At 37.4% G+C, this 27417-nt stretch overlaps 5 protein-coding genes across 7 annotated transcripts; 2 read left to right on the top strand and 3 right to left on the bottom strand.

Annotated features, from left to right (window-relative positions):
• Positions 1–3125: 3125 nt before the first annotated feature.
• Positions 3126–6193, bottom strand: LOC128864088 (SWI/SNF-related matrix-associated actin-dependent regulator of chromatin subfamily A-like protein 1). The gene is made up of 10 exons (XM_054103586.1): positions 5529–6193; positions 5249–5465; positions 5059–5193; positions 4648–5003; positions 4438–4588; positions 4217–4381; positions 3994–4144; positions 3799–3930; positions 3535–3729; positions 3126–3474 (listed from the first exon to the last, which is right to left on the bottom strand). Exons 1-10 carry the CDS (start codon positions 6028–6030, stop codon positions 3265–3267), a joined length of 2214 nt encoding a protein of 737 aa, XP_053959561.1. The 5' UTR covers positions 6031–6193; the 3' UTR covers positions 3126–3264.
• Positions 6194–6952: 759 nt separating this feature from the next.
• On the top strand, positions 6953–8544 carry LOC128863382 (F-box/LRR-repeat protein 15). Of its 2 annotated transcripts, XM_054102512.1 has the most exons (3): positions 6953–7865; positions 7997–8184; positions 8243–8333. In XM_054102512.1, the coding sequence occupies exons 1-2, from the start codon at positions 7129–7131 to the stop codon at positions 8163–8165; spliced, it is 906 nt and encodes a 301-aa protein (XP_053958487.1). In that variant the 5' UTR covers positions 6953–7128; the 3' UTR covers positions 8166–8184; positions 8243–8333. The 2 variants fall into 2 exon arrangements, with proteins under 2 accessions (XP_053958487.1, XP_053958486.1); XM_054102511.1 differs by lacking the exon at positions 7997–8184 and having other exon boundaries at positions 6955–7865; positions 8243–8544.
• LOC128863381 (geranylgeranyl transferase type-1 subunit beta) lies at positions 8456–11450 on the bottom strand. Of its 2 annotated transcripts, none has more exons than XR_008454597.1 (7): positions 10853–11450; positions 10640–10793; positions 9879–10038; positions 9655–9818; positions 9436–9588; positions 8858–9376; positions 8456–8799 (listed from the first exon to the last, which is right to left on the bottom strand). XR_008454597.1 is itself a non-coding variant. In XM_054102509.1 (7 exons), the coding sequence occupies exons 2-7, from the start codon at positions 10978–10980 to the stop codon at positions 8951–8953; spliced, it is 1185 nt and encodes a 394-aa protein (XP_053958484.1). In that variant the 5' UTR covers positions 10981–11133; positions 11244–11450; the 3' UTR covers positions 8456–8950. The 2 variants fall into 2 exon arrangements, 1 of the variants encoding a protein (XP_053958484.1); XM_054102509.1 differs by having other exon boundaries at positions 8456–9376; positions 10853–11133; positions 11244–11450.
• Positions 11451–13526: 2076 nt separating this feature from the next.
• Positions 13527–14695, top strand: LOC128864316 (probable 39S ribosomal protein L24, mitochondrial). The gene is made up of 5 exons (XM_054103921.1): positions 13527–13674; positions 13776–13932; positions 14000–14193; positions 14249–14444; positions 14504–14695. The coding sequence occupies exons 1-5, from the start codon at positions 13591–13593 to the stop codon at positions 14617–14619; spliced, it is 747 nt and encodes a 248-aa protein (XP_053959896.1). The 5' UTR covers positions 13527–13590; the 3' UTR covers positions 14620–14695.
• On the bottom strand, positions 14616–26645 carry LOC128864315 (uncharacterized). Its single transcript, XM_054103920.1, has 6 exons — positions 26245–26645; positions 25701–26162; positions 15514–15721; positions 15247–15439; positions 14999–15184; positions 14616–14932 (listed from the first exon to the last, which is right to left on the bottom strand). Exons 1-6 carry the CDS (start codon positions 26329–26331, stop codon positions 14746–14748), a joined length of 1323 nt encoding a protein of 440 aa, XP_053959895.1. The 5' UTR covers positions 26332–26645; the 3' UTR covers positions 14616–14745.
• Between the last annotated feature and the right edge of the window lie 772 nt (positions 26646–27417).

The following is a 27417-nucleotide window of genomic DNA, read 5'->3' on the forward strand; positions in this document are numbered from 1 at the left end:
TTAACTGTTCTGGCAGTACCAATTATTCTTTTAAAACAATTCTGAACTGTTTTTCATATGGAATGTTTTATTATTATTTTATTTTATATACAATTGGCAGAGTGAATGAAATTAGAAGAAAAGTGATATGAAACTCCGAAGTTCTATTTGTAGGCACAGAGAAAGTTTTTATGCGTTGCCAAGCAGTTGTTGCTTTACGTTGAAATGCAACTAACGTAATTTATGTTGAAAGAAGTGCACTAAGCACTGAAAGAAAATGTGATAATACGAAATTAAAGAATTTATATTAAACTTAGTAAATAGTCAGTGCAGATGATGTTGTTGTTGCAGCAGTAAAAATATAATCCATCAACTTTTAGGTCTACCGACTTTCGCGAGAACGTCAGGACAGTTATACCATTTATGTATATGGATATATAGCCGTCATATATCACATATATATACATATATGATATCATAAAACATTGAACGATCTAATTTGAAAGTGAAACCTCCCTTAGGTGGACACTCACATTCAGTCAACTTTTGCCCGCCCAAGGGAGGGTAACTTATTTCAGAACTATTTAGTTCTTTAATTAATTGAATACTTTTCTTATTTGAATAAAAAATATTTTTATTATATCATTCAAACAAATATATGTATGTATTTTTTCAAAAGTGCATATTTCATTTTTGTAAAGTCCATATAAAGAAATAACCAAATCAAAAATAAATATTACATTTCAGTCAATAAACTACATACAACTAGACAATTAGATTATTAACATTGATTATTAGAAATTGTCGATTAACTAAAGTTTTTTTTTTCTTAAAATTAAACTATTTTGCAGATCGTTTTCCAATTTTTTTATCAATTCGAAAGCAATAAAGTCTTTGTCCCCACTCATCCATTTTGACCGAATAATTTCTTTCTTTTTGACAATGAGCGCAGCCTGTGTTTTTTAGTTTTGAACGTAATAAGGAAAATCGGGCTTATTTCTTTCAAATTTTCATTATACCAAACGTACTTTTTTATCTGGAAAAATTATATTTGCAAAATTTGATTATTAAAACTTACAGTATCGGACGAAACATTTGCAACTAAAATGTGGGCAATGAAAACTTTCGATTGCTCAGCCGTTATTTGTTTGGAACCTGTTAATTTCACTTTATTTGTAATAAAAGATGTTGATTTACGTAAATAAAACAAATTTATTCAAATTCAACAGTTCATATCTTAAATTTAAAAATCAAATGTGTCCAACACCTGTATCTAATAAGACAAAACAATTGCAACTAAAGGAAATCAGTAAACTATTTTTATTAAACTTAGTATTTCGTGGCAAAACCATTGCTCTGAATAACAGCTCTGCATCGTCTCGGAATTGAAGCTATCAAATTGTCAACTATCGTTTGTGGTATATTTCTCCATGCCTCCAGGACTCTTTGGAAAAATTGGTCAGTATTTGCCACATTAGTTCGATCAATTCTCTTTTTTACTATTTCCCATAGGTTTTCTATGGGGTTAAGATCTGGGAGTTGTGGGGGCCACTCCATTACGTCCACTTTATTCCTCTGGAACCATGATTTCAGGACCTTCGCCGTATGCTTCGGGTCATTATCCTGTTGGAGGACCCACTTCAAGGGCATTTCCCACTCAGCATGTGGCAGCATTACCGATTCCATAATATCCCTGTAAACGTACTAGTCTATTATGCCCATAATACGATGGAGTGGTCCCAAACCAGCAGCAGAAAAGCATCCCCAGACAATAATGTAAGCACTATGCTTAACAGTCTTTACACAGTATGATTTTTGAAGACGCTTGTTACGTGGGCGTCGAACGTAGGATACGCCATCACTTTCGACCAAATTAAATTTGGATTCGTCGCTGAAAACAACAGCTTTCCACTGCTTAATGGCCAATCTATGTGTTCCCTAGCGAACTGCAATCGTTTTTGTTGGTTACGCTTACTAATAAGCGGCTTCTTTGCTGGTCGGTACGTCCGTAAATCAGCTTCAGCCAGGCGCCGACTGGCAGTTTTTGAGCTGATTGGTAACCCAAGCTCCTTTACCAATTGGGAGGCACTTCTAAATGGATATTTTTTTACCTCTCTCGCTATCAGTTTGTCAGTTCTTTCATCCGTTTTTCTTGGTCGGCCTCCTCGATGCACCACCGCGATAGTTTTTTTTTTATAAAGTTCGCAATAATTCGAGAAATTGATGACTTATGAATATTATATTTTATGGATATATCTTTCTGGTCATTCCTTTGTTATATTCATCTACAACACGCGCGCGTAATACTTCACCGACTTATTTCGAGCCATTACTTCATTTAACTCAACTTTACAAAAAAATTGTGTTATCGCCACAAATTCTGCACAAAACTGATGTTCACAAATTGACACGATTAAACTAAACTCAGAACAGTTAGAAAACAAAACCAAGCTCAAGCATTTTTACCGTTATATAGCTAAGCTCACAAGGTTGCAATTGTTTTGTCGCTCATAGTTGCCAGATAATTTAATTTTTTTTTAAATACAGCTACAAAAAGGAAAGGATCTTGAAAAGATTTTTTGGAAAATATTACTCAGATGATCTAGTATCCATAGCGTGAAATTGAATTGCAATTGAGTGAAGAATGACATTATGACAAAAAATAAATTGAAGGCTGCATTGCAGTTGTAGATTTTTTGTCCGATACTGTACCTACTGGCTAATGCCCGGGTAGACACATTGTTTTCCTCGTAAACGTTAATAAAATCACCTCGCAAACCAAACTAAATGTATGCATGAAAAAAACATCACACTTTATCCGAGAAGTCCCATTTTTCCATTTACTAAGCATGTATGCTATTTCACTTTTTTTATATTTTGTTATATTTATTTATTGCCTATAAGGAGTTCGCGTCCACTGAACAGAGATTTTGATTTGTTCTGAAAATTTTAATGTCCCTTGATAAGAGGTTCGCGTCCGCTCAATGGAGGAATTTGTGTAAATTTTATGACAAATAACTGTCCGCGTCAGGCCAATTTATACCTAAAACTTGGTATAGGAAAAAATGCCCACCCAAGGGAGATAGATGTCCGTTTAATGTAGGTAGGTGCCCGTTAGGAGTTTACCTTAAGTTAGCTTCAAAAAATTGTTTTCAGATAACATTAATATTTATAAATTTATTTCAAGGCAAATTGTGACCCAAAAAATGTAGGTGAACACAGTTTTCATGCACTTCTCAGTTCTTAAATAAGCATTTTATAAATTTTGTCTAGAATACAAAACAATCAAAACATCAGGCCCTTGAACGCATCATCATCGTCATCCTGAAAGAAGTCTCCAATATTTTCCAACTCTTTACTCAAGTCCAATTCGTTTGTTAAATCATTTGTAACACTTTCCGTTGGTTTCGATTTAGTATTTGCCTCAAATTCAACACTAGCTGCCGGTTGGTTGTCCTTCTTTGTAGGCGAGAAATAGTTTTCGATTGTATGCGACTATTAAACAAAAGATTAACGCAAACAGTAAAGTAAAAATTGCAGTAAGCGGCTACTCACATCCGTTGGTGCTCTGGTATGCGTAGCATCCTGTAAGTCTTCGCAAAAGAGTCCAGCTCTATTTAATACATCTTGTTTGTCTTTTAACATATTCCATATAATATCATCAGAAGTTTTAGCGGCCAACAAATAGCGACAAATAATCGGTTTAGTCTGGCCAATTCGATGTGCGCGACTTTCAGCCTGCGCTAAGGTCTGGCGAAAGCAAAAGAAATTCACAAATTTAACATAATTGCTGGTCATGAATGAAGTAGTTTAGCATACACTGGGATTCCAGTCCAATTCGGCAAAAATAATCATTTCAGCCGCCGTTAGAGTGATGCCTGCATTACAAGCTCGAAGCGAGAGCACCGCTACTTTGCATGAAGATTTTGTTTGGAATTTGTCAATATATTCCTGTGTAATAAAACAGTTTTCAATATATTCACTTCATAGGATTTTCATTTAAAAAAGTCTTACTGCTCTGGCTTCGTTTTTGGTGCTGCCATCTATACGTATAAAATTAACATTTAATTTGTTCAAACAATCGGTAATGGAGTCCATCATGACACGATGATGTGCAAACACAATAAACTTTATGTTTTCCTTAATAATATTTTTCAGGTATGCACTGTGTTTCGTTGTATAGGAAACGGTTCATAAATAAAGGAAGTGAAAAGGGTTAGGAAAATGCATGACTTACCAGACAGCACGCGCTTTGACCTCAGCCGTTGTGGAATAAAATTTTAAAAGGATTTCCTTTCGCTCGTGACCTTTGCTTGACGAGAAACTCTTACTAAGCGTTTCTAAGTTATGTTGCGTGTCATTATTATATTGTAATAGCGCCGGGTCTAGCAGAACTGTTTCTCTGTAATAAAAAATCCATAAGGAGATGAAACCAAAGTTTACGTTCGAACCACTTACCGTTGCTTCCCAGCCAATTGTGGTAAAACAGCTTCCTTTGTACGACGTATCATAAATTTCAATTTGAGCACCACATTTAACTCCTCCAGATTCGACTGACCTGACGCATCCCAACCGAAATTCGTTTGTTTGCCATCACAGTAACGAGAAGCTGTTGCAGGGGAATACAATTAAGCGACACTAAACTTTCCAATAATGAGCCTTACATACTGAAATCTATAAAGGTCATAAACTTGCGATCAATCATAAGGATTTGTGTGAATAACTCCAAAGGCCGTGAAAGCGCTGGTGTGCCAGATAATAAAATCACATGTCGTGCTTGCTTCGATAGACGTCCCGCCACCATGGAACATTTGGTTTTTGAATTTTTTAAAGTGTGTGATTCATCGAAAATTACAAAGCCGAAATTACGTTGCATTAGCTGTTCAACATGCCGGTCCATCATATTATAACTGGTAATGAGAACCTTTGCATCCTCAATAAATTGTTGATTATTGGTGAGGACTTGTATGTAATGAATTGGTATGCTGGGTAGAAGCTCACGTACATGTGAGGCCCAAGACTCTCTGTGGAGCGAAAAAAAATATAAACGGAATACAAATATTTTTAGAGAATTTAAACCTAATAGAAGCAGTGGTGCAAATCAGTAGCGGCCAGGATTCTTTATAAAAGTCGGCCACCGCTAGCGCCTGATACGTTTTGCCAAGACCCATTTCATCACAAATCATGAGACGACCATGATGCGCTATAGCAAAGCTAACAAATTTAAATATAAATTAAAATAATTTAGCGCATTTCTTGTAGTACCTACCAAACACCTTCCTGCTGAAATGGTAACAGTTTTTGTGCTAACTTTGGTTCAATTGAAGACAAGCAAGTGCGTTCGATTTCTACAGCCGGCGAACGACACACCGAAATCACATTCTTAGGTATAGAGCCAATGACGACTTCCGGTTTCATAAGCAAAACTTTACTTTGCAGGAGTTCATAGTCTTGGAGTCCAAAACTCCAAATACGTTTGGAGCTATCTACAAGTTGAGGAATGGAAATATGCTAAGCTAAAATTTATTTTTCAGCCCGCCGTTACAAACCATAAGCTTTCGATGGTATGCTTTTGAAGACATCAATCAGTTTGCCATGAAAACATGAAGGCTGCACAACGAAGCGTGTGTTGCTCACCATGTGCACCTTGCAGCTTACTTTAGAGATAAAAACAGGTGCTACTTGTTTATGCTCGTTGTTTGACGTGTGTGTGGCATTGGTATTCTGTTTACCCGAAAATGCATCACGCCGGTAAGGATGTGAAGCATCACGTGTATTCTTACCATATCCACCTACGTTACCTCGCTTTAAATCATTTAAGAAATTTATGGCCGCTGCGGAGGGTTTTTCTGCTGCATTTTGTTGTTGGTTGACTGTTGTAGCTTGCTGGTATGACTGATGTTGCTGCTTAAAAGAAGGCTGCTGTTGCGTCGCAGTCCCTTTAGTGATTTCGGTAGACACGGTATTAGCCAAGCGTTTTTTCTTGGCGGCCAGTTTCTCCAAAGCTATTCGACGTTTTTCTGCAATTTCAGCTGCACTACACACAGACATTTTTTACGAAGGTCTGTTGGCAATTGTCACAACCTGCGATATCTAAAATGTAACTTGTTTTCAATTCAACATGGACGTAAAATAAACAATCACAAAAAAATAAAAATTCAAATTCACTACTTAAATGTTAGAATATGCAAATTCTTCAGAAGGTACTTGTCAATTTCACGACTAGGGGTATTCATCTAAACCCACGATGTAAGCCACTTTGTGGTATTTTTTGTGAATCAATCAGCGAATATTAAAATTTTTTATTAAACAAAGTAATATAGATAAAGGTTTGTTAATTGAATCTTTTTTTTAATTTTTGTAATATTTTTATCTTGTACGAGCTCGGCTTGGAAATTCATTAATTTTGGCAAAGATTTTCTTTTATTATTATTAAGATTTTAAACTCATTAATTGGATTTTAAATTCTTTTGAGCATTAAATATCTCTTATATTTGCGAATTTTTTAACTTCATTTAAGTTTACTTATATATTAATTTCACTTCTTTCTATTATCCAATATATTGGTTTATTTTAATTGCAACCTCGTAAACTCCGAGCGTGTCAAACAGTTGCCGAAATTGCTTGAGAAATGGCTTACACAAATTGAGTAAAAAGCCGTTAACATGATTTAACTATCATAGAAACACTATTTGGATGTTAAAAAGTTGTACCAATCGTAAACGCAGTCCCTCAGTACAATTTCACTTTCAAGATGGGCGTGCATGAACTACAGAGTGTAAAAAAACCAAGAGTTGCTCGATGAAAAAGTTAAATGTCTTAAATTTGGCCAATTTTATTGAAAGCGATTAATTGAAACGCTACTTGCACCATTCTGCCATGACATTCAAGTAAAATTTGAATCAGAAACCGCCTCCTGTAAACAGCTTTATGTCGAAATAAGGTTTTTTTCATCTGTTGCACCCTTCTCCACATCAGCTGTTTTATTAATGTGTATTCAGGATCAAAACGGAAAATAAAATGAACTAGCAAAATACTGACGACGCAGTGAATCCAATCAAATTGATTTCAAATATAATTAATTTTGTATTGAATTATCATAAACAATATATTTCGGGATCGTGGTCTTCTACCCCATAAATTACAGTAATGTGTAGCCTACAAGCGGAGGAGAATCATCTAGCCTCCAAGGCAATAGCTCTACCAAGAGGGGATGCGTCGTCAATAGTGACACTATTCGAAATAAGTTGGCAGGATGTTTTGATCCCCATGGTTGCGGAATTCCTTAGTCTCAAGGAACTTTTTAATTTGCGTTGTTGCTCGCAAACTGCCAAACGCTTCGTAGAAGCTGCATTTGAACGCCGTAAAGACATTAATGTAGCTGGTAATAATAGTCGAAACATAGAATTAGCATTCGCTGTCCTTGGGAAATGCTGCCGCCGCGTTGAAAGCCTGCATTTGGCACGCTGTCACTGGATGACAGATGAATACTTGCTGCCAATTTTAGCTGAAAATACCCGATTACGAGTGGTAAATCTGAATGAGTGCGTAAATATTACACCGTTGGCGTTGCAGCCAATCATAATTGAATGTAAGGAACTACGCATTTTGAAACTCTCAAAATGCCAGTGGTTAACTACGGGTGCGGTGGATGCTTTAACTTTACACCATAACAATTTAGTCGAGTTTGACATTTCACATTGTACAGCAATTGGGGAGCGTTGCTTGATTATGTTTTTCCGAAAGTTAAACAAATTAAATGTTTTGTCACTCGCCAATACTCCTAGTGTAACCGACCAAGTATTAATCCAGATTGCCAACTACTGCAGTGGCTTAGAGCACATCAATTTGGTCGGCTGTGCTGCCATTTCCGACTATGGCATACAGTAAGTAATAAGTATTGGTTAAGGCGTATAGTTTATTTTTTTAATTACAACTTTTCAGAAACTGTACACTTTTAAGTGCTTAGTGACGTACGCTCACCGTGTTTTCCCATTCTTCTCTTTTCTATTTGCAGTGCAATCGCGATGCATTGCACTCAGCTACGTTCACTACTCGTGCAACGTTGTCCGCGTGTTACGGAGCGTTCATTAGCACCGCTACGGAAACGCGCGCACATCGATCGACAAAGTCAATTAGACATGTATTTAACCGATTTTTATCCCAGTGATTTTCTCATTTACTGATTTGCAATCTACTATAAATGTGAGAGACATCTAAGACATCGGAGCTTATTTATGCTCTACTTTTCGTTTATTTGCAGCGTTCTAACTACATCATGCCGACATCTCCAATCGCTGATGGTGCATCGATGTCCGAACGTAACGGAGCGCGTGTTGGCGCCACTGCGTGGCCACCTCTTCATCGATAGACCGCAACTGGGCTATAATGTTCCAGCCATACCGGGGTATATTAATTGTCTATACTTACAAGTTTAATTGGAACGCCTATTTAACTGTTTAAGACTTTATATATATTTGTGTGATTCTCTATAGAAAATATTTTAAGTTAAATTTATTTGTAAGATTTTATTTGCAATACCGACAAATATAATTAAATACTATTAAAAAATAGTTGTGCTTATGCTTTCACAATAGTTTCCCTCGACACATGTAATACGATTGGATTCTCTCGACTTAACTGAACCGTGTACACTTGACTGTTATCATGGACAATTGAATTTTTTTAATTAATGCAAAGGACGAATGCATTAGAATCAGACATTTATAGAGTATAAAATAAAACTGATCGAGTTATTTCTTTAATAAATTGTTAGCAAAAAGACTGGGCTGGAAAATATGTAAGCTGCAAAAAAGCGTCCTACAAAAAACCATTTTAAAAATAATGATAATTACACCAGCATAAGTAAGTTGCGTACCGATAAAACAAATGCGCAACCGATCATGAATCACTTCCAGCAACATCATTTTAGCTTAATATATTTTTATATAGAGGCTAGAACAAATGCGCATTATTGTGCTGCTATAAGCGGCGAGGTAACGGACGTTGAATTTTCATCACTGCTGAGCTTTGATACCGGCGTGTCGTGACTTGGAAATGTTTCATCTGCACTATCAATTTGCCACTTCGCATGAAGTTGCCTCAGGCGATTATAAGCGCGTGTAGATATATTCAAACTGGGCATAACTTCCAATAAACCAGGCTCATTCATAAACGATAGACCACAAAGGCCAAAGTATGTATGGAATGGGTCGGTTGTAGATTGTGGCCATTTGGAGAAGCCACCTACTATGCCGTCTTGTGTTTCCATAATATATGCGCGATTCTCAGCATAATTGATTAGTTCGAAGGCACCTAAAATACGCAGCGCTGCACCAATCCAAAAGGAGTAGCAAGTGTCTACGGTTTTGTTGGGCCGACCTTGAAAACCATTTACCTGAAATAATTTTATATTAACAATCACTTTTCACAAGTTTAATAATCTAGAAATCTTGCTTGTCTAAAAATCAGCCAACGTTTTATATTTTCCCTCGTAGTTTCGTCCAAGCGATGCAGCTGGCCACTCAACTCAAGCGCAGCTAATGCACAAAATGTAGTACCCCCATGAGCTTCTCCTTCCAGATACTGGCTAAAGCCATTATCATAACGCTACAAACAGTACAAAGATTATTGTCAAGTATATTATATTAAACTATTAGCGATTTTATCACTTACAATGCAACTTCTTATAAACTGAAACATATTTTCTTTATCAACATTGCCCCAATAGTCCAACATATGGCAAATGGCAGCTGCACAAAATACGAAACGCATATCGTTCTCACTGCCATCTATGCAGGCGCTAAAACTGCCATCAGGACGTTGTACTGCCGCGACACCTAGGGAATAGTTATTTTCTTTTTATTAGAATTTCAATGAAAGCAAGACCTTTTACCCACCATCGACAATGTTTTTTCGATCCAAACGACTTAAGTCATCCCCAAGCGTTGCTAATATGGCAATACCGGTGTATGTCATCGCAAGGTGGCCCCATTGATAGCATCTGGCATTGGCAAGCAGTTGCTCATCATCGGAAATGATATTTACACAGCGCGAACCCTGAAATAAATTGTTACGGTTATGAGTATAAACATTTTTCAAAAATATGATAGTACGATAGTATTGTAATATTTTCTTTTAGCAGAAAGTGAAGCAACAGGTGGTAAATTGTATTTAAAAAGCTCTTGAAAAAACTCATCATCTACCGTCTGAAACGACAATTATTTATGGAACGACAATTTATTATGAACATAGTTGTTTGATTTAAAACAATTTACCAATACATCCACATATTGCTTCACCGATAAGAAATACGGTTTTTTTTTTAATTTAGAAAATGAAGATGAGATAAGAAAACAGTTAATTTATAAGAATAGCAATGTAGGATTTTATCTACAGATACTAGGCTCTTTATTTGAATTTATCAGCAATATATGAACTATGTCTCAGAAACAAACCGTGTTGCTTGGCCTATCAAAGGAGAATAAATCAAGGCATGTTTGTCTAAATGACTGAAGCAATGTTTATCTGAAGGTAATGTTTTTCTGTTGGTTCACGCACATAGATAAAACTCGTATTTATGTATGCAAATAAATTACCGTCACCTGTCAGGTTCTTTTGATTAATGACTTTGGGTTTGTAAAACCGTAGTCGTGTTTACCTGAAAACCACTGCAACTTTTTCTTTCTCCCTCTTGTGAAATTACCAAACCACCATAAATCCATTCGATTATATCCTTTTGCATTTGTGGCGTAAGTAGTGGCAGTGAGTTCAGCACATCCAGACCACACACGGCAAAGAATGCAATGGTGCCTCTGTCGGAGTAGTAGAAGTTTTAATAAAATTCTATTAGTAATACATTTTGCAACTTTACCTGGTGGAGTCATGTGAAGCTAGACGCGCTGGTAGCAAATTTAAAAATCTCACAAAGAATTTTGCATGTTTTTGTAGCAAAGCCGGCTCTCGCTTTTCACCTTCTATATTAAGTGTGTCGTAGGACATTTTTACTTTCACTTTTCCCACCCCCACTAATTATTACAATTTGTTGCAATTAAATTACTTGTTTGACTAGTCCAATCGAAATCAGCAATTCTACTGAATGTGTTCGTATCGGCCGTGGTAATGTATTTATGACTAATTAGCAATCAGCACAAGCTGTAATTTATAATTCATTTAATAATAAACGTAACTGCGTGTGTTATGAGCAACAGCAGTAGCAGCCAATCACCGCTGCTTCTCTTATATTCCCCACAATTGCCTCTTACATGGGATTATTTCTTCCTTTTAAATTGATATGCATGCACATATCCCTTTCAATAATTTCCACACAAAGTCGAGTTTGAATATTTGTTTATAAACTTTTGTTTCACTTGGCCGTAAAAAAATTTACAAAATTATAAATTTGCTATACTAAGAAGAATGTGAAATAAACTGTTCTATGAAATATGTAGGAACAGCTGATCGCAGCCGAGATGTATAGATTAGTGTGAATATGGTAAATATGTTTTTAGTGGTGGATAAGCGTTAAAAATTGTGGTAGATTCCGAAACAATGGGGTAGACTTACTCGTCGACTTACGTTTCCACGGCAGTCGGTTCTACGTTACCGAAACTACCCGGATTTATATCCGGCCAAGGACTGCCACTCCAGCAGCATTCCCCGTATGTAAGTATGGGGAATGTTTATCCTGCTACAACAAAATCAACTTACATTTGAGTAAAAATACTTACTAATGTAAAAGAAAAACAAAATTAAAATTTCATTGTTTCAAAAGAATGACGAAAAACATTGACAGGCTAGGACTCCATACGATGGACCGCCACTTGTTTTGAGAGAAATATTACGAATTTTCCAATGAAACTCACAGGAGATGTTGATTTAGTGCTTATTTTGCTAAAACTAGCACCAACACTATTCAGTTAATAATAGTTTTAAAGTTATTTGTTAATAAGATTTGTCTTTTACTTTCACCAAATTTTGATACAATAAGTGCACTTATCACATTTATTTTAATAATTATTAAAACTGTGGGGAAACTATCCACATGTAGTATATGCCTATATACTATATATGTATTTATTTTTCTCTGTTTGTAGGTGATAATTGATTTTTTGGAAATTTATTATGGAGCCCTACAGTACAACACAACGCGTTAAAATTCTATTCTTGTCAACGATCAATTGTTTAACGCAGCGTAAATATCGGCATATGTCGGATGAAGTGCTTTTACATTTAAATGGTTATGTCAACTTACAAAACTGTAGATTGTGAGGCTCTGAAAATCCAAGGGCAACACACCAACATCAGTTGCACCCATCTAAATATACTGTTTGGTGCGGTGTTATGGCCACTAGAGTTATCGGTCCATATTTCTTCGAAAATGAGGATGAAACGCCGGAATCGATTTCAGGAGCTTCTTACAGAACATTGATTGAAAACTTTTAGACGCATATAATATAGAAATAAACTAGAAAGTTTTGTATTTTTATTCATTTATTACCTTCTAAAAGGTTTTATATAGTTTATTTATAAGATGTCTGGCAGCACTTCTGGTTGTTGAAATAACCAAAATAGGAGAATTCTTGGTAAATTTTACAAATTTTGAAATCAAATAACTTAAAAACTATAACCCCGCGACCGGTGAGGTTTTCACTTTTAGAAAGTAGAATAAGAGTAGAAAAATCGTATTTACAAAAATACTCATGTCTATTACTAATTATAGAAAATATAAGAAATCGTAAAATGTGGTAGACTTTAAACATATGGTGGTAGTTACGATAGAAATACAATTTAGCAAAAAAAAAGTAGTAGATTCTATAAAAGTGGTCCGCATACCATAGATAATCCGCATACTTTTTAGATAATAAAAAATAAAACATTACTGAAAAATGTAGAATACATCGTACAATCTGGTTTTACTTTTACTTAGATAATTGAGGTAATTATTCTCAATAAAAAATAAAGGACGAGCCTCGTGTTATAAAATTGTTTACTTTGTTCGGCCCGAAAATTTATATTTAATTAATAAGACTATGATCAAAAACACTAATTAGCTAAGGACATGGATATATTGGACTTTCCCAGTCAATGCAATAGTGTTTTGATTGCAGCATGACTTTGTTCAGAAAAAATGAAGGAACAAAATGTAGCATAAAAGGTCATTCGGGAATCTTTCAAAGACGCACAAATAAATAAATCCTATTCTGGTTATTTGATGGTACATTTCCGGCACAAAAATATTTTCTTTTTTATTTTATTTTATAAAGGTTTACATAACAATAAAATTATTATACAAACTAAAAGTAGTTCAGTGGGGCCAGTTTACTGGGGCGGCAACCTTTGGTCGGCAAAACCTGGGTCATTCCTATAACGTAGGACCGGCTCACAGGGGAGTGGGCATCGTATTCTCTTGAAATAATTTTGTCAGTTTACTCTCATTTACGGATAATTTCCCAGATAGAAACAGACTTACTAATTAATTTTGTTACCTCGTATCCCAAACGCGTTACAGTGAATTGTCAGAATCAGCTGTTTATGTTATCAAAATTTGCTTCACGAGTTTTTTTATACATTTGCCATTTGGTTTGGTTTTGTAACAAATATTACATTAAAATGAGGCTAACACAATTTTTGTGCAGTAAATTAAAAAACTTTTCAAACTTTCCAAAGGAATATATTGAAAGAAGTAAAAAACAGGTTTGTGAAGTATCTTAGAGCAATAGATTCTCCAATAAATCGTTTACAAATCTGCATGAATTATATGTACCTTCTTTTAATCTGCGAATATTCTATGAAAGGTCCATTGGAAAACACCTTCTGGTGTGCCCAACTATCTGCCGCGCACAGTAGAACGCAAACGTTTTCGGTACACTACAAATCGACCATGGACTGGTCAGTTCCGGCAACAAAATATGCCCGGAACTATTCGCAAAAAAGTCTTTCTTAACCCAGTGGGTGAGTATAAATTTTCTTTGCCTATGACCAAATAAAAACAGTTTTAAGAATTTTTCCTTTTGAACAGAGGAGTGGAGTTTCTTTCGTGGTGATCGCATTGAAGTGCTGGTGGGCAAAGATAAAGGCAAGCAAGGTATTGTCTCACAGGTTATACCCGAACGCAACTGGGTGATAGTGGAAGGCTTAAATTGGCATTATCGTACAGTTGGGGGTGAAGAGGGATTTCCAGGAGTACTGATCAAATCGGAGGCACCATTGGATGTAAACTACTTTCGGAAGTAAATCAAATTAAAAATCTTAATGAGTTTCTTTAAAGGTTACAAAAGATATCCGTTTGGTAGATCCTTCTGACTTACAAGGCACAGATTTCGAATGGAGGTACACTGAAGAAGGTGAACAAGTGCGAGTATCTGTGCGCACCGGGCGAATTATACCCATACCAGAGACGAACAATCAAACACATGATTATAAAACAGCAAATGCGTATATCGAACGTGAAAAGGATACTCCCGGTACTTTTCATTACTGTAAATAACTGTATGCATACTTATTTTTTTAACCTGAATTGTAGGCACCGTGGTGGGGGAAATTACTTTCCAACCAAAGCTGGCGACATTTGAAATGGATATCATGGAAGAAATGGGCATTGAGGAGGAACGTACGCCGAAAAAAACTTATTGGTATTAAGTTTATTAACTTACTCTTTATTAATATCTTAATTTGTTAACAAATATAGCCTATTAAAAGAAAACCCCCGAATTACAATACTTTGGAAACAACTTTAATAAGTTAGACGTAATTATCAAATGATTACTATTTGCGAGCTGCGGTAAAAATTTCCTCTCTGTGATCCCTTAAAGTTTTTGCTAAATTGCGCACTGTCTCTTCGGCTTTATTGAAGTCTTGGCGTAAGGTTTTATTAAACATTTCATACAACCACATCGATGCCTTGGAGATATTACTCTCAAACGAGGTAAATACCTTAGTCGTATGCTGGTACCTACAAAGAAAAATCAAAAAATGTCAAACACTGGGATATGCAGCTTCTTATTTTTGCGCTTTTTACCTTGACAAATTTGCAATATCTGTAATCATGTAGGTATTGCAATGCTTCACTGCTAGCAGTTGCCGATTGCTTATATGTTTGATTTCCACATGAGGTAGCGCCAACTGCGCACACTCAACCGATATCAAGGATGCTTGTAATGAAGTGCGGCACTCCAACGCTAGTTGTACTTTTAGTTTTGGATCGCTGCAAAAAAGAAACAAAACACAGTTGATTATGCCGTTGTTGACTGCATGATTTGAACTTACATGGCTTTTGTCAGCTGCTGCCATTGCTTCAACGCTTGCGTCGCCGAACTCGCACTCGCACGCATTAGCGTGCCACATATACGCCATTGCTCCAATGCGCTGCCCAGCTTATCGCGCACGTCACGCGCCGACTCTAACTGTGAGTCTAGACTCTCTTCCAAACGGGTCATGTAGGTGCCGCCACTGATGAACGCTGGCAAGAGATGATAATGGATACATTTTTAATATTGAAACAACTTGAATGAAACAAAAGAATGTTATGCACACCTATAATTCCATCGTGATGTACATACAATTCATTTAATTCGTTGTAGCTCTCCGTTAAGGTTTTCAGTCGCACTTTAATGTGTTCCAGTATTTCTGTGTAGTATCGAATCGACGTCAAATAAAGAGCTGATTCGCTGAGGTTGGCAAAAAAGTCCTCATGAGTGGAAGCCTTACTAGCATCACCAACCACACCCAAATTGATGGCAAGCTGGAGATTGAAAACAATGTTTTAGTAGAAGGACTATTTCGGAGTGAGCTTTGGATGCTTGCGAGTTTTGGAACGATTAAAGAAAGGAATCTTCATTTGCAACAAATCAGAATCAAACATTTTCAACATACTCAAGTACAAAACTATGAGGCTAATTTTGAAAGATTCCTGTACTCCCGGATTGTAAATAATAAATCTAAAACGACCGTTTCAAAGAAATGTTCCAAAAGCAGATGACATTTTTTTATAAAATTAGTGGGCCTAAACATTTTAAAAAACATTGTTTGGAAATTGCTTAATAAGTAGCTTTAAACAAAGCTCTGTGAACAAAAAGTTAGCCAATACGAGTATTATATATGTATATATATAATATATATATATAATTGGCGCGTACACCCTTTTTTTGGGTGTTTGACCGAGCTCCTCCTCCTCTTTGTGGTGTGCGTCTTGATGTTGTTTCACAAATGGAGGAACCTACCATTTCCAGCCGACTCCGAACGGCAAATATTTTTATGAGGAGCTTTTTCATGACAGAAATACACTCGGAGGTTTGCCATTCCCTGCTGAGGAGCGATCGCTATTAGAAAAATCTTTTTCTTAATTTTGGCATTCCACCGAGATTCGAACCGACGTTCTCTTTGTGAATTCCGAATGGTAGTCACACACCAACCCATTCGGCTCCGGCGGCCTCCAATACGAGTATTAGTAATTTTTGTAATAGAATATCATATGGCAGCCCTGTACAAAAATTGTCTTCAAAGAATTAAGTCCAAACTTGTACCTAATATTTCCTGTTTCATAAAGTTGGTTTTTAATCATGCACACATATGAACATACATACATATGTACCTTTATGTATGGCAAATGTGTTCATAATTTAGTTAAAAATTTGACATTTACGAAATGGGACGCTGTACGCTTGAACAAAATTGGGAAATATTGAAAACCTATTTCCAAAGTGGTGAGTCTTCTTCTTCTTTTCTGATTTTCACATCAGTGGCTACGTCAATAAGCAAAATTGTCGGATTTGGGGCTCAGAAAATCCACACGTTACTGTAGAGAAGCAAATGCATCCACAACGAGTCACTGTTTGGTGCGGTTTTTGGTCTGGCGGCATCATCGGGCCATTTTTTTTCGAAAATGAGCGAGGAGCCACGGTTACAATAAATGGCGAGCGTTACCGTGACATGCTCAACGAGTTGTTCCCAAAAATTGAAGAGGATGACATGGACATTTGGTTTCAACAGGACGGTGCAACTTGTCACACTGCCAAAGTTACACTCGAACTTTTGGCACCCGTTTTTGAAAACCGAATAATTAGCGGAAATTCCGATATCAATTGGCCGCCTCGGAGCTATGATTTAAGCCCGTTGGACTATTGGACTATTTTTTGTGGGGAGCCGTAAGGACAAATGCTATGCGAACCATCTAGAGACGATTGATGCTTTAAAACACGAAATCGAAGTTGCCATTCATGAAATTGGAACCCAAACAATCGAAAGTGTGCTTAAAAAATGGGTTGTTCGAATGGTCATTTCACTAATGGTCAGCCGCAGTTGTTTCCTGCAAACGAACTTGAAGCAGGACGTGATAAGCCAAGACGTGGTAAGGAAAGCTGTCGTGCATCAAACTGTAATAGCTCTTCGAGAATATCTCTAACTTTCTCTTCCAGGCGGCCGCCGTAGCCGAATGGGTTGGTGCGTGATTACCATTCGGAATTCACCGAGAGGTCGTTAGTTCGAATCTCGGTGAAGGCAAAATTAATAAAAACATTTTTCTAATAGCGGTCGCCCCTCGGCAGGCAATGGCAAACCTCCGAGTGTATTTCTGCCATGAAAAAGCTCCTCATAAAAATATCTGCCGTTCGGAGTCGGCTTGAAACTGTAGGTCCCTCCATTTGTGGAACAACATCAAGACGCACACCACAAATAGGAGGAGGAGCTCGGCCAAACACCTAACAGAAGTGTACGCGCCAATTATTTATTTTATTTTTTTTCTCTTCCAGTTTCTTCAACTTTAAATATGTAACCATAATTATATTGCAATAATTTTTATATTACATAAATAAAGGGTGTTTTTTTAGAGGTTAGGTTTTCAAGTTGGCACTACTTTTTTCGTAGATGGTCTTTTTGACAGCTGTCACTTGATTTATTCTCAGTTTGGTTTGCCATTTCATAATGAATAGACTTACACCTGAACAACGTTTGCAAATCGTGCAAATTTATTACGAAAATAATGGTTCGGTTCGCGCGACGCATCACAAGAAAATTTTGTTCAGCGATGAAGCTCACTTTTGGTTGAATGGGTATGCCAATAAGCAAAATTGTCGCATTTGGAGTGAACATAATCCACAAGCCATTGCTGAGACGCCGTTACATCTACAAAAAGTCACTGTTTGGTGTGCTCTATGGGCAGAGGGAATCATTGGTCCATATTTCTTTAAAAATGAAGCCGGCCATAATGTTACAGTCAATGGAGAGCGCTATAGAGCCATGATTAATGACTTTTTCGTGCCTGAATTGGACGATGTTGATGTGGACGACCTTTGGTTCCAACAAGACGGCGCTACATGCCATACAGCCAACGCAACAATCGATTTATTGAAGGAAACTTTTGGTGAGCGCAATATCTCGCGCCGTGGACCTGTGGCGTGGCCTCCAAGATCGTGCGATATAACACCGCTGGACTATTTCTTGTGGGGCTATGTGAAGTCGCTTGTCTACGCAGATAAGCCCGAGACGATTGACGTCTTGGAAGAGAGTATTCGGCGCGTTATTGCTGACATACGGCCCCAATTGCTGCAAAAAGTGGTCGAAAATTGGGCCTCTCGGCTGGAATTTATTCGAGCCAGCCGCGGCGGCCACTTGCCCGAAATCATTTTTAAAACATAATGGCAAACCCTTATCTTTATAATAAAGCTAAATTCTTGGCCATAATTTTAAATTATATACGTTTTATTTCATCTTGAAAACCTAACCTCTAAAAAAACACCCTTTATAAATATATTCCCCACATCTTTGCGACCAGTTGTTCATGAAAAGGTGAACTAATAGGACTATGAATAAGTTCGTGCGGTTTTACAACAGATGGCGTAACTTGATTATTATTCCATCGATCCACATTTCCAAACATTCATTGGAGAGCTACTGTCGTAAGGCACAAACGTCAGTATAAGTTTTTTATTTGAAGCGTAAACAACAATATTTTTACCACACTTGAAAATGTCGAATTTCGTGCCAAATAATGTGTTTTTGCGGGGAATTCTTCTTCATTATTTTAATATGAAGAAAAAAGCAGCCGAAAGTCATCGTATCTTGGTGGAAGTTTATGGTGAGCATGCTCTATCTGAGCGAACGTGCCAGAAGTGGTTTGCACGCTTTAAAAGTGGTGATTTTGGCTTGGAAGACGAAGAACGCGAGGGTGCGCCGCCAAAGTTCATGGATACCGAATTGGAGGAATTGCTCGATCAAGATCCGGCTCAAACGCAAGAAGAGGTTGCAAAAACTTTGGGAGTTGATCAATCAACCATTTCCAAACGTTTAAAAGCCATGGGAATGATCCGAAAGGTAGGCCATTGGGTGCCGTATGAATTGAAGCCAAGAGACGTTGAACGCCGTTTTATGGCATGCGAACAACTGCTTCAACGGCACAAAAGAAAGGGTTTTTTGCATCGAATTGTGACTGGCGATGAAAAGTGGGTCCATTACGACAATCCAAAACGTCGGGCAACGTATGGATACCCTGGCCATGCTTCAACATCGACGTCGGCGCAGAATATTCATGGCCTGAAGGTTATGCTGCGTATCTGGTGGGACCAGCTGGGTGTTGTGTATTATGAGCTACTGAAACCGAATGAAACGATTACGGGGGATGTCTACCGACGACAATTGATGCGTTTGAGCCGAGCACTGCGAGAAAAACGGCCGCAATACGCCGATAGACACGACAAAGTTATTTTGCAACATGACAATGCTCGGCCACATGTTGCACAAGTGGTCAAAACATACTTAGAAACGCTCAAATGGGATGTCCTACCCCACCCGCCGTATAGTCCAGACCTTGCGCCATCCGATTACTATCTCTTCCGATCGATGCAACATGGCCTGGCTGACCAGCACTTCCGTAATTACGATGAAGTCAAAAAATGGATCGATTCGTGGATTGCGGCAAAACCGACCGAATTTTTCACAAAAGGGAATCCGTGAATTGCCAGAAAGATGGGAAAAAGTAGTAGTAAGCGATGGACAATATTTTGAATATTAAATTTGTAACCATTTTACGTCAATAAAGTTTCAAATTTCGAAAAAAAACCGCACGAACTTATTCATAGTCCTATTATGTTTACAAATTTAGTTTGATAATTTTCAATAGTTGAACTCGCCTTGAGTTCACACTTCTCAGATCTTCTTACTTCAATTGTTAATCCTCATTTTAATCGTAACTGATTATTCGTTAGCTTGGCTTCTATTGCCAGTTAAACAAACACCTACACCTAGGTATAGGTGTTATATATATGTGTGCATGAATGTATGTATAGTTGTTTAAACTTGCGTGCATGGTCGGCTTCCTTTTCCCTCCAAATAACCTAAAGTATCTTCACAAATCGATTCGCCTACTTAAGTTGGTAATTTTCTTCAATAGATGTAGGTAGATACTTATTGCGATAACAATTCTTCCATAATTTCGGCGCAATAAACAAGTACGAGTATGTCGGGGCGGATGCGTAACCAAACACAATTTTCTACAACTAATGCATTCCTTCTATAATTATGATTAGTTCAATCAAATTCTATTGTGCAAAGCCTGTAGATTAGGGAGACCCTTAAGCAAAATATTTTCTTCCAACGAAAATTGCTCATTTTCCTACATCACGTCCAGCCAAGCGTCTATTGACATACATACGCTGCATTAAATAACTATAGGACAGGGACTTATGACAAGTTTTGGCAATTTATTTGATTCTTATTTAGTTTTAATCATTTTTTTGGTGTATTCTTTCATATAAAAAAAGTTGAGCATTGGATAGATGGAGACAATGCATAAGACCGCTTACAAAACGAATTAAAAACTAACGCGAGTTTTGAGCCACTTGAAAATTGCACTTATGCTAAAATACAATCGGCTTTAAAACTGTCAAAGTGTCGGAAACTTTCCTAAAAATTCTGTTCAAAAAGTATGAAATTTTAATGGAAATTCATTGAATTTTTATTAAATTCGCACGAAGTTTGGAATGTGTGAAGGAACTGTTATAAATAAAAATATGTTGGTAGCACTGGAATGGAGCTGGCAAAAATTACATTTGCTTGGATGTTTTGTTTTGATGAGTATTATTGTAGTAAGATGGCGTTCATACAAGTAAGCATTTGCGCTCTGCCAACACCGTTTGAATTCTCGTTCTTCTCAATGTCGTTGTTGACTAGCAACTGCAATTTGTATGAACAAGCGGGAACACCAAAAGAGAATTCGCAAGGTTGAAGCAACAAAAGTCTACCTGCATGAACGCGGTCTAATGAAACTCTATTAAAAGAGAGTTGGCAGCATTGAAAATAAGGAGTTATTCTACAATAGTTTTATCAAATTTAACCATAACATAGCAGCAGAGATGCTGAAAAAAATACTCACGACCATGCATTAGTTCTACTATCTGTGAAGCACTTGCAAGACGCATCGATAACAGACTGTCGTGTACCCAAGATAGATCTGAACAACGACTATAAAATACGAATACTCGACAGAAAGGATTGGTAGACCAAAGTCAAATGAGATGATAGTGGCTACCATATTTTTATTGACGGCTCAAAGATGAACAATGGCACTGCATCAGGAGTGTACTTGGAACAATTATTCTTAAATTGCTTCTTTAGATTCCCAGACTGGTGTAGCGTCTTCCAAGCTGAGATCTACGTTATAGACAAATCAGCAAATGATAAGACTAATAGACTTATCTCCGGCAAACCTTGCCATTTTTGTTGATAGTCAAGCAGCGATCAAGGCACTGACCTCAGTGCGCATTATTTCAACATGTGTTAAAGAATGCAGGAGGTCACTCTCCCTTGGGTAACAACACAATACCACAATTTGTTGGGTTCCCGGCCACTATGAAGTGAAGGGAAATGAAAAAGTGGAGTGTGCAAGGAAAGGCTCTGAGCTCGACTTTCAGCGAGTGGTAGGGGACATGAGCATTCCTCTAAACGAACTGTGCACTGCGATTGATTTGAGCGTAATCGCGGAAAGCAATAGAAGGTGGTTTCTGACTATTAACTGTAGGTTCTCCAAAGAGTTCTGGTCAAAAGTGAATCTTAAAAGAACAATATGTCTACTAGGACTCAACAGATCAACTACCAATGTCCTCACAGATGTTATAACGAGTCAATGCACTATTGGCACCCTAGCCAGTAGAATGAGGGTACCTCACAATGACTTATGCTGGAGTTGTGGAGATGAGTCGGTACAAAACCTGTGCTCTGAATATCCGGCACTTCAAAGAAGCCATGCCAAATATCTTAACAGTTATATTTCTTAAGACCTGGGAAATTTGCAAAATGTTTCGCTGGAGGGACTAGTTACCTCCTTAAAAAGATCTAAGTGATTTAAGCAACTTAGTTAGGGATGGAAACCAAATGCAGGTATCACAATGGGCCTTAGAGCCCAGACAAGCAACCTGGCTAACCAAACCTAAACTAGCACCGAATTTTATTCGATAACTTCGCTGTTGCTTTCACAGGAAAATTTTTCGTCAAACGAGCAGAGTCCACACATAGCGAGCAGAGAAGTAGCGAATCGAAAGCATCTTCTAAAGACAAAAGTTAAAGGTATGGCTACGTTAACAAGCTGGACTTCGGAAAGGTTACAGGGATTTGGAGAGGCTACACAGACATTTTTACTAATATTTTTTTGTATTTTTTTATATCGTTTCTAAGTGAATGTATAATTGCGCGGTTTCAAAGAACGCATGTTTCTGCAAGTTTTCAGCTTTAGGGCTTATATACTTATGTATGTATTGTATATTACGTATATAAATGGGGCTCTTTGAATGTTTGGCCGAGCTCCTCTTCCTATTTGTGGCGTGCGTTTTGATGTTGATCCCCAAACGGAGTGGTCTACAGTTTTAAGCCGACTCCGAACGGCAGATATGTTTTTATGAGGAGTTTCTTCATAGCAAAAATATGGTCATTGCTTGCCGAGTGGCGACCTCAATTAGTAAACATCTTTTCTATCATTTGGTGTTTCACGTCCTGGGTTTCGAACCTGTATATTTCCGAATGGTAGTCACGCCCCAACCCATTCGGCCACTGCGGCCGCATTCGGCAAGCGGTTTAAAAAATAGTGGTTTTGCAATTTTAATGGCTGAACAATATGCCCAAATTGCGTATATATCTTATTATAAAAAGCTTAATAATCTACGTAAGTTGTCATTAAAAAGTTCCGTTAATGGTAGAGCTTTATGTACAAAAGATATTTTAATTTGATGCATTTTCTGGAACGTTAAGTAAAATAAATAATAAAAATACCCCTAATATAGTGGAAGAATCGCTTTTTCACCTAATCCTGTTACGAATTATGCTGTCCACCGCAAAATAATTTTTTTTTCGATGCGCTTTCGAAGGCTAACTGTTACTCGTTGAATTTTCATATTATTAAAGTAATAATACAAAACTTTAATAATATGGAAGTTTACTGAATAGTGAAAGCGCTATTTGTATTGCCAAAAAAGAAAAATAATCTTAAAAATATGCCTTTTTTTCACCGAATTAACCTTATTATCTCAATGCAGTGGCTCAACTGTTACGGGTGCAGGATAAACGCAAATTACAATTGCAGCGCTTCCCTGTTGAACAAAATGTAGTATAGGAATTAAATTAGCTTCGTATTTGTATAAGAACGCATCTGCTATTGGGAAAACCAATTCCCATAATTAAGCCTCTAGGGAGGAGCTGACCACTATGTCAGTTATATAAATCAAAGAGATTATAAAACAAATGTCTATATCATCAAAACAACAGCAAAAAGGCAACGCATTTCCGAGGAATGGCCTGAAATTATGTTTCACGGACAAATGATAAACTAAAAGGCAACAACAGTTAACAGCTATAATTACGAAAACCACTACAGGAAGGAAGTAAGAAAATTTCTTAAACGCGCCAATACTTTCTACGTGAATACATAAAACCTACACAATTACATTCATATTCAGAAACCGGCGAATGAGGAATATGAACTTTGGCACTTGGATATGCATAAACCCAGCAATAACAAATGTGGGAATAATACAGAGGAAGTGGTTTTGGAAGAATTTGAATGTAAGGAGATGGTTTTTGGGGGGATCTCTCTTTCTGGCAGAAAGTCTGCTAGAGCAGGGTTTTGTGAAAGAATGGCTTAGAGTTGCACTTAGGAGGTTTTCTCGTGGTCCACTAGTTTGAAGCTTTATGTTGGATATCCGGCTTTGGCAAGTGTTGACGCTATGTTATTTGAATATTTACGCGGATGATCTCGTTTTGGTGGAGAGTCAGTACAGATAAGAGATTAAGAGGAAAGCGTTGAGATAACAAACAACTGCTAGTGTATGCGGTGTCAAAATCTTGGTTTAAAAGGCCCTAGAAGCTACTCAATGTGAAAAAGTTACCGGATCGTTTGTCGGTGATTCGTTTAGACCTTGTTAGCATCAGGTGTGCGACACAAGTCAAGTACCTTGGTTAGGTGGTAAGGTCGATGAGACAGTAGTTTCAACAGTCGGGATTATTAATAATTGAAAATGTAGATGGATTTTGTATAAAACGAATCATGACGTTTCGATGTACAAGAAGGAAGTTGGCTCCCAAACCAAATGCGACTACATAAAGTTTGGTCTTGTGTCAATCCGTTAGCAAAAATTTCAGATAGACTTGGTAACTTATAAAGGTGGTTACTGTTTTCATTCTGCACTGCTAATTGTTATAGCAGTTGCTTTCATTTCAGAGCTCTGATGAATGCTTTGACTTGATGATGCTAGTACCAAGTGTGAGCACCGTAGGGTAAAGCTGCCAGCAGGAACGCACATTAGACCTTTAGACACTATCCGCATAAAGGTTTAATGTGCTTAACTATTTAGGTATAACTAATTAGTAATAAATAAATAAATAAATTCAATTATACACAGATTGCCTATTGCTATTGTTTGGCACTACATTCATACTTCGATTAAACTTAGGTCAAGCGTCTCCTCCTATTTGTGGTGAGCTTCTAGATATTACCACACAAATGGAGCGATCTGCAACTTTATGCTGCCTGCGCACATCACTTTACCTTTATGAAACACTTTTTTGTGGCAAAAATACATTCAGTTGATTGTAAAAATTTTGACAATATGATGTTTATTGTCCACACGCACCGTCTATATGTCACGTAAAACTACGCTCGATCAGAAGCTGGATTTTGCGACACTCGTCGTCGAAGCCCATATTTTCACAAGAACTCAAAAGTCTGCCCCATATATACGTCTGACATATATATATGTATATAATTGGCGCGTACACCCTTTTTGGGTGTTTGGCTGAGCTCCTCCTCCTATTTGTGGTGTGCGTCTTGATGTTGTTCCACAAATGGAGAGACCTACAGTTGCAAGCCGGCTCCGAACGGCAGATATTTTATTTTTTATGAGGAGCTTTTTCATGGCATACACTCGGAGGTTTGTCATTGCCTGCCGAGGGGCGACCGCTATTAGAAAAATCTTTTTCTTAATTTTGGTGTTTCACCGAGATTCGAACCAACGTTCTCTCTGTGAATTCCGAATGGTAGTCACGCATCAACCCATTCGGCTACGGCGGCCGCCCCATACCTAGTACATATTCACCTCAGAAGCTATCTGTATTAGTTCAAATATCTGAATATGATCGAAAGCGCGCAAGCCCCGTGACACTTTGATTTACTGCAGGGTTTTTCTTTTGTTGTTCTCGTGTACATGTGTGTGTGTGTGCGGCACGTGTTTGTGTTTACAACTCACATTAGCCAAGTCCTGAGTGGGTGTATTCGCTACGATGTTGTTATTAACGTGTCGTGCCCCATTGCCTATGCCCTTTGTGGCGGCGTCATTTCTGCGAGGCAGCGTGCCATTTTGCAGTAAGTCTCTGCTTGCTTTTGCCATTGTTGTTGTTCTTGCTGTAGTAACGCTCAGTGGTTGTAATGGGGGCTGATGTATGGGAGGTGGCGTTGCTGCATCGATGTCATTTAAAGTTAATATTTCACCATTCATTTGTTGTTGCTGTTGCTGCTGATGCAACAGCTCACTGTGTTGTGGATTCAAGGCCGGATCTAAGCTGTCAACACCGAGCAATGAATCGCGTTGCGACTGCAAGTGTTCAACCCAAGCTTCAGCGGTGGCCATACGTGGACCTGGACAAGCCTCCTCTAGCTTGCTGATTTGCTCATCCAAGCGCACGAATTCCTCAACGACGGCTGCCGGATCCTGCGAAGGGGAAACCATAGAAATTAATATACTCGAACGTACATATATATAAATTTCTATATTTTATTCGCTCGTCATTTACCATATCGCCCTGCTGCCAACGCTCCAAGCTCTGTATGGGTTCGTCAATTACACTATTTGTATCCACCGATGAACCACATCCCATCATTTGTGTAGAAATTTTATGGAAAAATTCATATTTGCAGTTAACTCTAGGTTAGTGGTTTAAGTTCAACGAACAATAAGTACGAAGGAATTATATATTGTTTGTATGCAGTTGTGTATGAGATTTTGTAGAATATTAAAATTCAACAACTTTTTATTCAAGTAAATAATTTTAATTATGTTCTTCACTTGTTTACGATAGGCAGAACTGTGTGCTTATTTAGGTATACGTATGTACGTTTGCACGTGTAAATTTGTACACTTTTTAATTATTTTATGAGTGCTTTATTTTTGCACGCGTTCAGCTCACTTTGGGAATTTTACTAACTATTCCTTTTGACCAACAAATTCAGAATGAAACTCATGTGCACGCTTAAGTTCCATATTCACTCAACAAATGGCAAGCAGTTCGTTGAGCTTTTGTCTAACTGCATTTTCAATTTAGTTTCATATTTACCATATACACACACATACATACATATTCTCATTTGATGTTATCCTCAGTAAAAATTCTCCATACACGGCTTTTAGCTGCCTTGTAGGAAAATACTTTAAATTTGGATACATACTTTTTCGAAAAGCAAACAGTAAATATTATACGGGTATGACCTAGTCTGATTTAAGTCAATGTGTTTCGGTACTCTAATAGACAATGAGAGTGGATGGCCGTGGACTCTAAGTCAGCAGTGTTGACAGCGATGTCTCGTTCTGGTAAGAGCGTAACAGTAGCAAAGCATTTAGGTAAGGTAAGTTGACTGAGAATACAAAAAAATTATTTAAAATAAAAATTCTTTTGAAAAATTTAAAATTGTTTTTTATTTCATTTGAACTAGAACAAATCTAGACCCTGCCAAACTAGTTTATTTTTGGTAAAATATGGTGTAATATACTAATTAACTCGAATTTTACTTGCAGGGATAGAATTCGAGTATGCATATGTGTTTGAAAATACGCCCGCTGCGTGATTATATTATATGTTGGCATGTAGATTGTATCCGTGTATACGATGTATGTAAATGTATGTGTGTTGTTTGTCAGTTCAGCCGAGTGTAACACTTGCTCTAGGTAAAGTGTCGCCGCACTTAAAATT

The sequence above is a fragment of the Anastrepha ludens genome, chromosome 5 (assembly GCF_028408465.1).
Source record: "Anastrepha ludens isolate Willacy chromosome 5, idAnaLude1.1, whole genome shotgun sequence".
Taxonomy (NCBI): domain Eukaryota; kingdom Metazoa; phylum Arthropoda; class Insecta; order Diptera; family Tephritidae; genus Anastrepha; species Anastrepha ludens.

Coding starts and splice junctions, on each gene's coding strand:
- LOC128864088 (XM_054103586.1), bottom strand. CDS start 6,030: ATGTCTGTGTGTAGTGCAGCTGAAATTGCAGAAAAACGTCGAATAGCT. Junction 5,004..5,058: donor TGCACCACTGCTTCTATTAG/GTTTAAATTCTC, acceptor TTCGCTCCACAG/AGAGTCTTGGGCCTCACATG. Junction 4,382..4,437: donor CAATTGGCTGGGAAGCAACG/GTAAGTGGTTCG, acceptor TTTTTATTACAG/AGAAACAGTTCTGCTAGACC.
- LOC128863382 (XM_054102511.1), top strand. CDS start 7,129: ATGTGTAGCCTACAAGCGGAGGAGAATCATCTAGCCTCCAAGGCAATA. Junction 7,866..8,242: donor ATTTCCGACTATGGCATACA/GTAAGTAATAAG, acceptor GTTTATTTGCAG/CGTTCTAACTACATCATGCC.
- LOC128863381 (XM_054102509.1), bottom strand. CDS start 10,980: ATGTCCTACGACACACTTAATATAGAAGGTGAAAAGCGAGAGCCGGCT. Junction 9,819..9,878: donor TCGAAAAAACATTGTCGATG/GTGGGTAAAAGG, acceptor ACTATTCCCTAG/GTGTCGCGGCAGTACAACGT. Junction 9,377..9,435: donor GTTGGCTGATTTTTAGACAA/GCAAGATTTCTA, acceptor AAATTATTTCAG/GTAAATGGTTTTCAAGGTCG.
- LOC128864316 (XM_054103921.1), top strand. CDS start 13,591: ATGAGGCTAACACAATTTTTGTGCAGTAAATTAAAAAACTTTTCAAAC. Junction 13,675..13,775: donor TTGAAAGAAGTAAAAAACAG/GTTTGTGAAGTA, acceptor ATTCTATGAAAG/GTCCATTGGAAAACACCTTC. Junction 13,933..13,999: donor AGTCTTTCTTAACCCAGTGG/GTGAGTATAAAT, acceptor CCTTTTGAACAG/AGGAGTGGAGTTTCTTTCGT.
- LOC128864315 (XM_054103920.1), bottom strand. CDS start 26,331: ATGATGGGATGTGGTTCATCGGTGGATACAAATAGTGTAATTGACGAA. Junction 15,722..25,700: donor CCACTCAGGACTTGGCTAAT/GTGAGTTGTAAA, acceptor TTCAATCTCCAG/CTTGCCATCAATTTGGGTGT. Junction 15,185..15,246: donor CAGCAGCTGACAAAAGCCAT/GTAAGTTCAAAT, acceptor TCTTTTTTGCAG/CGATCCAAAACTAAAAGTAC.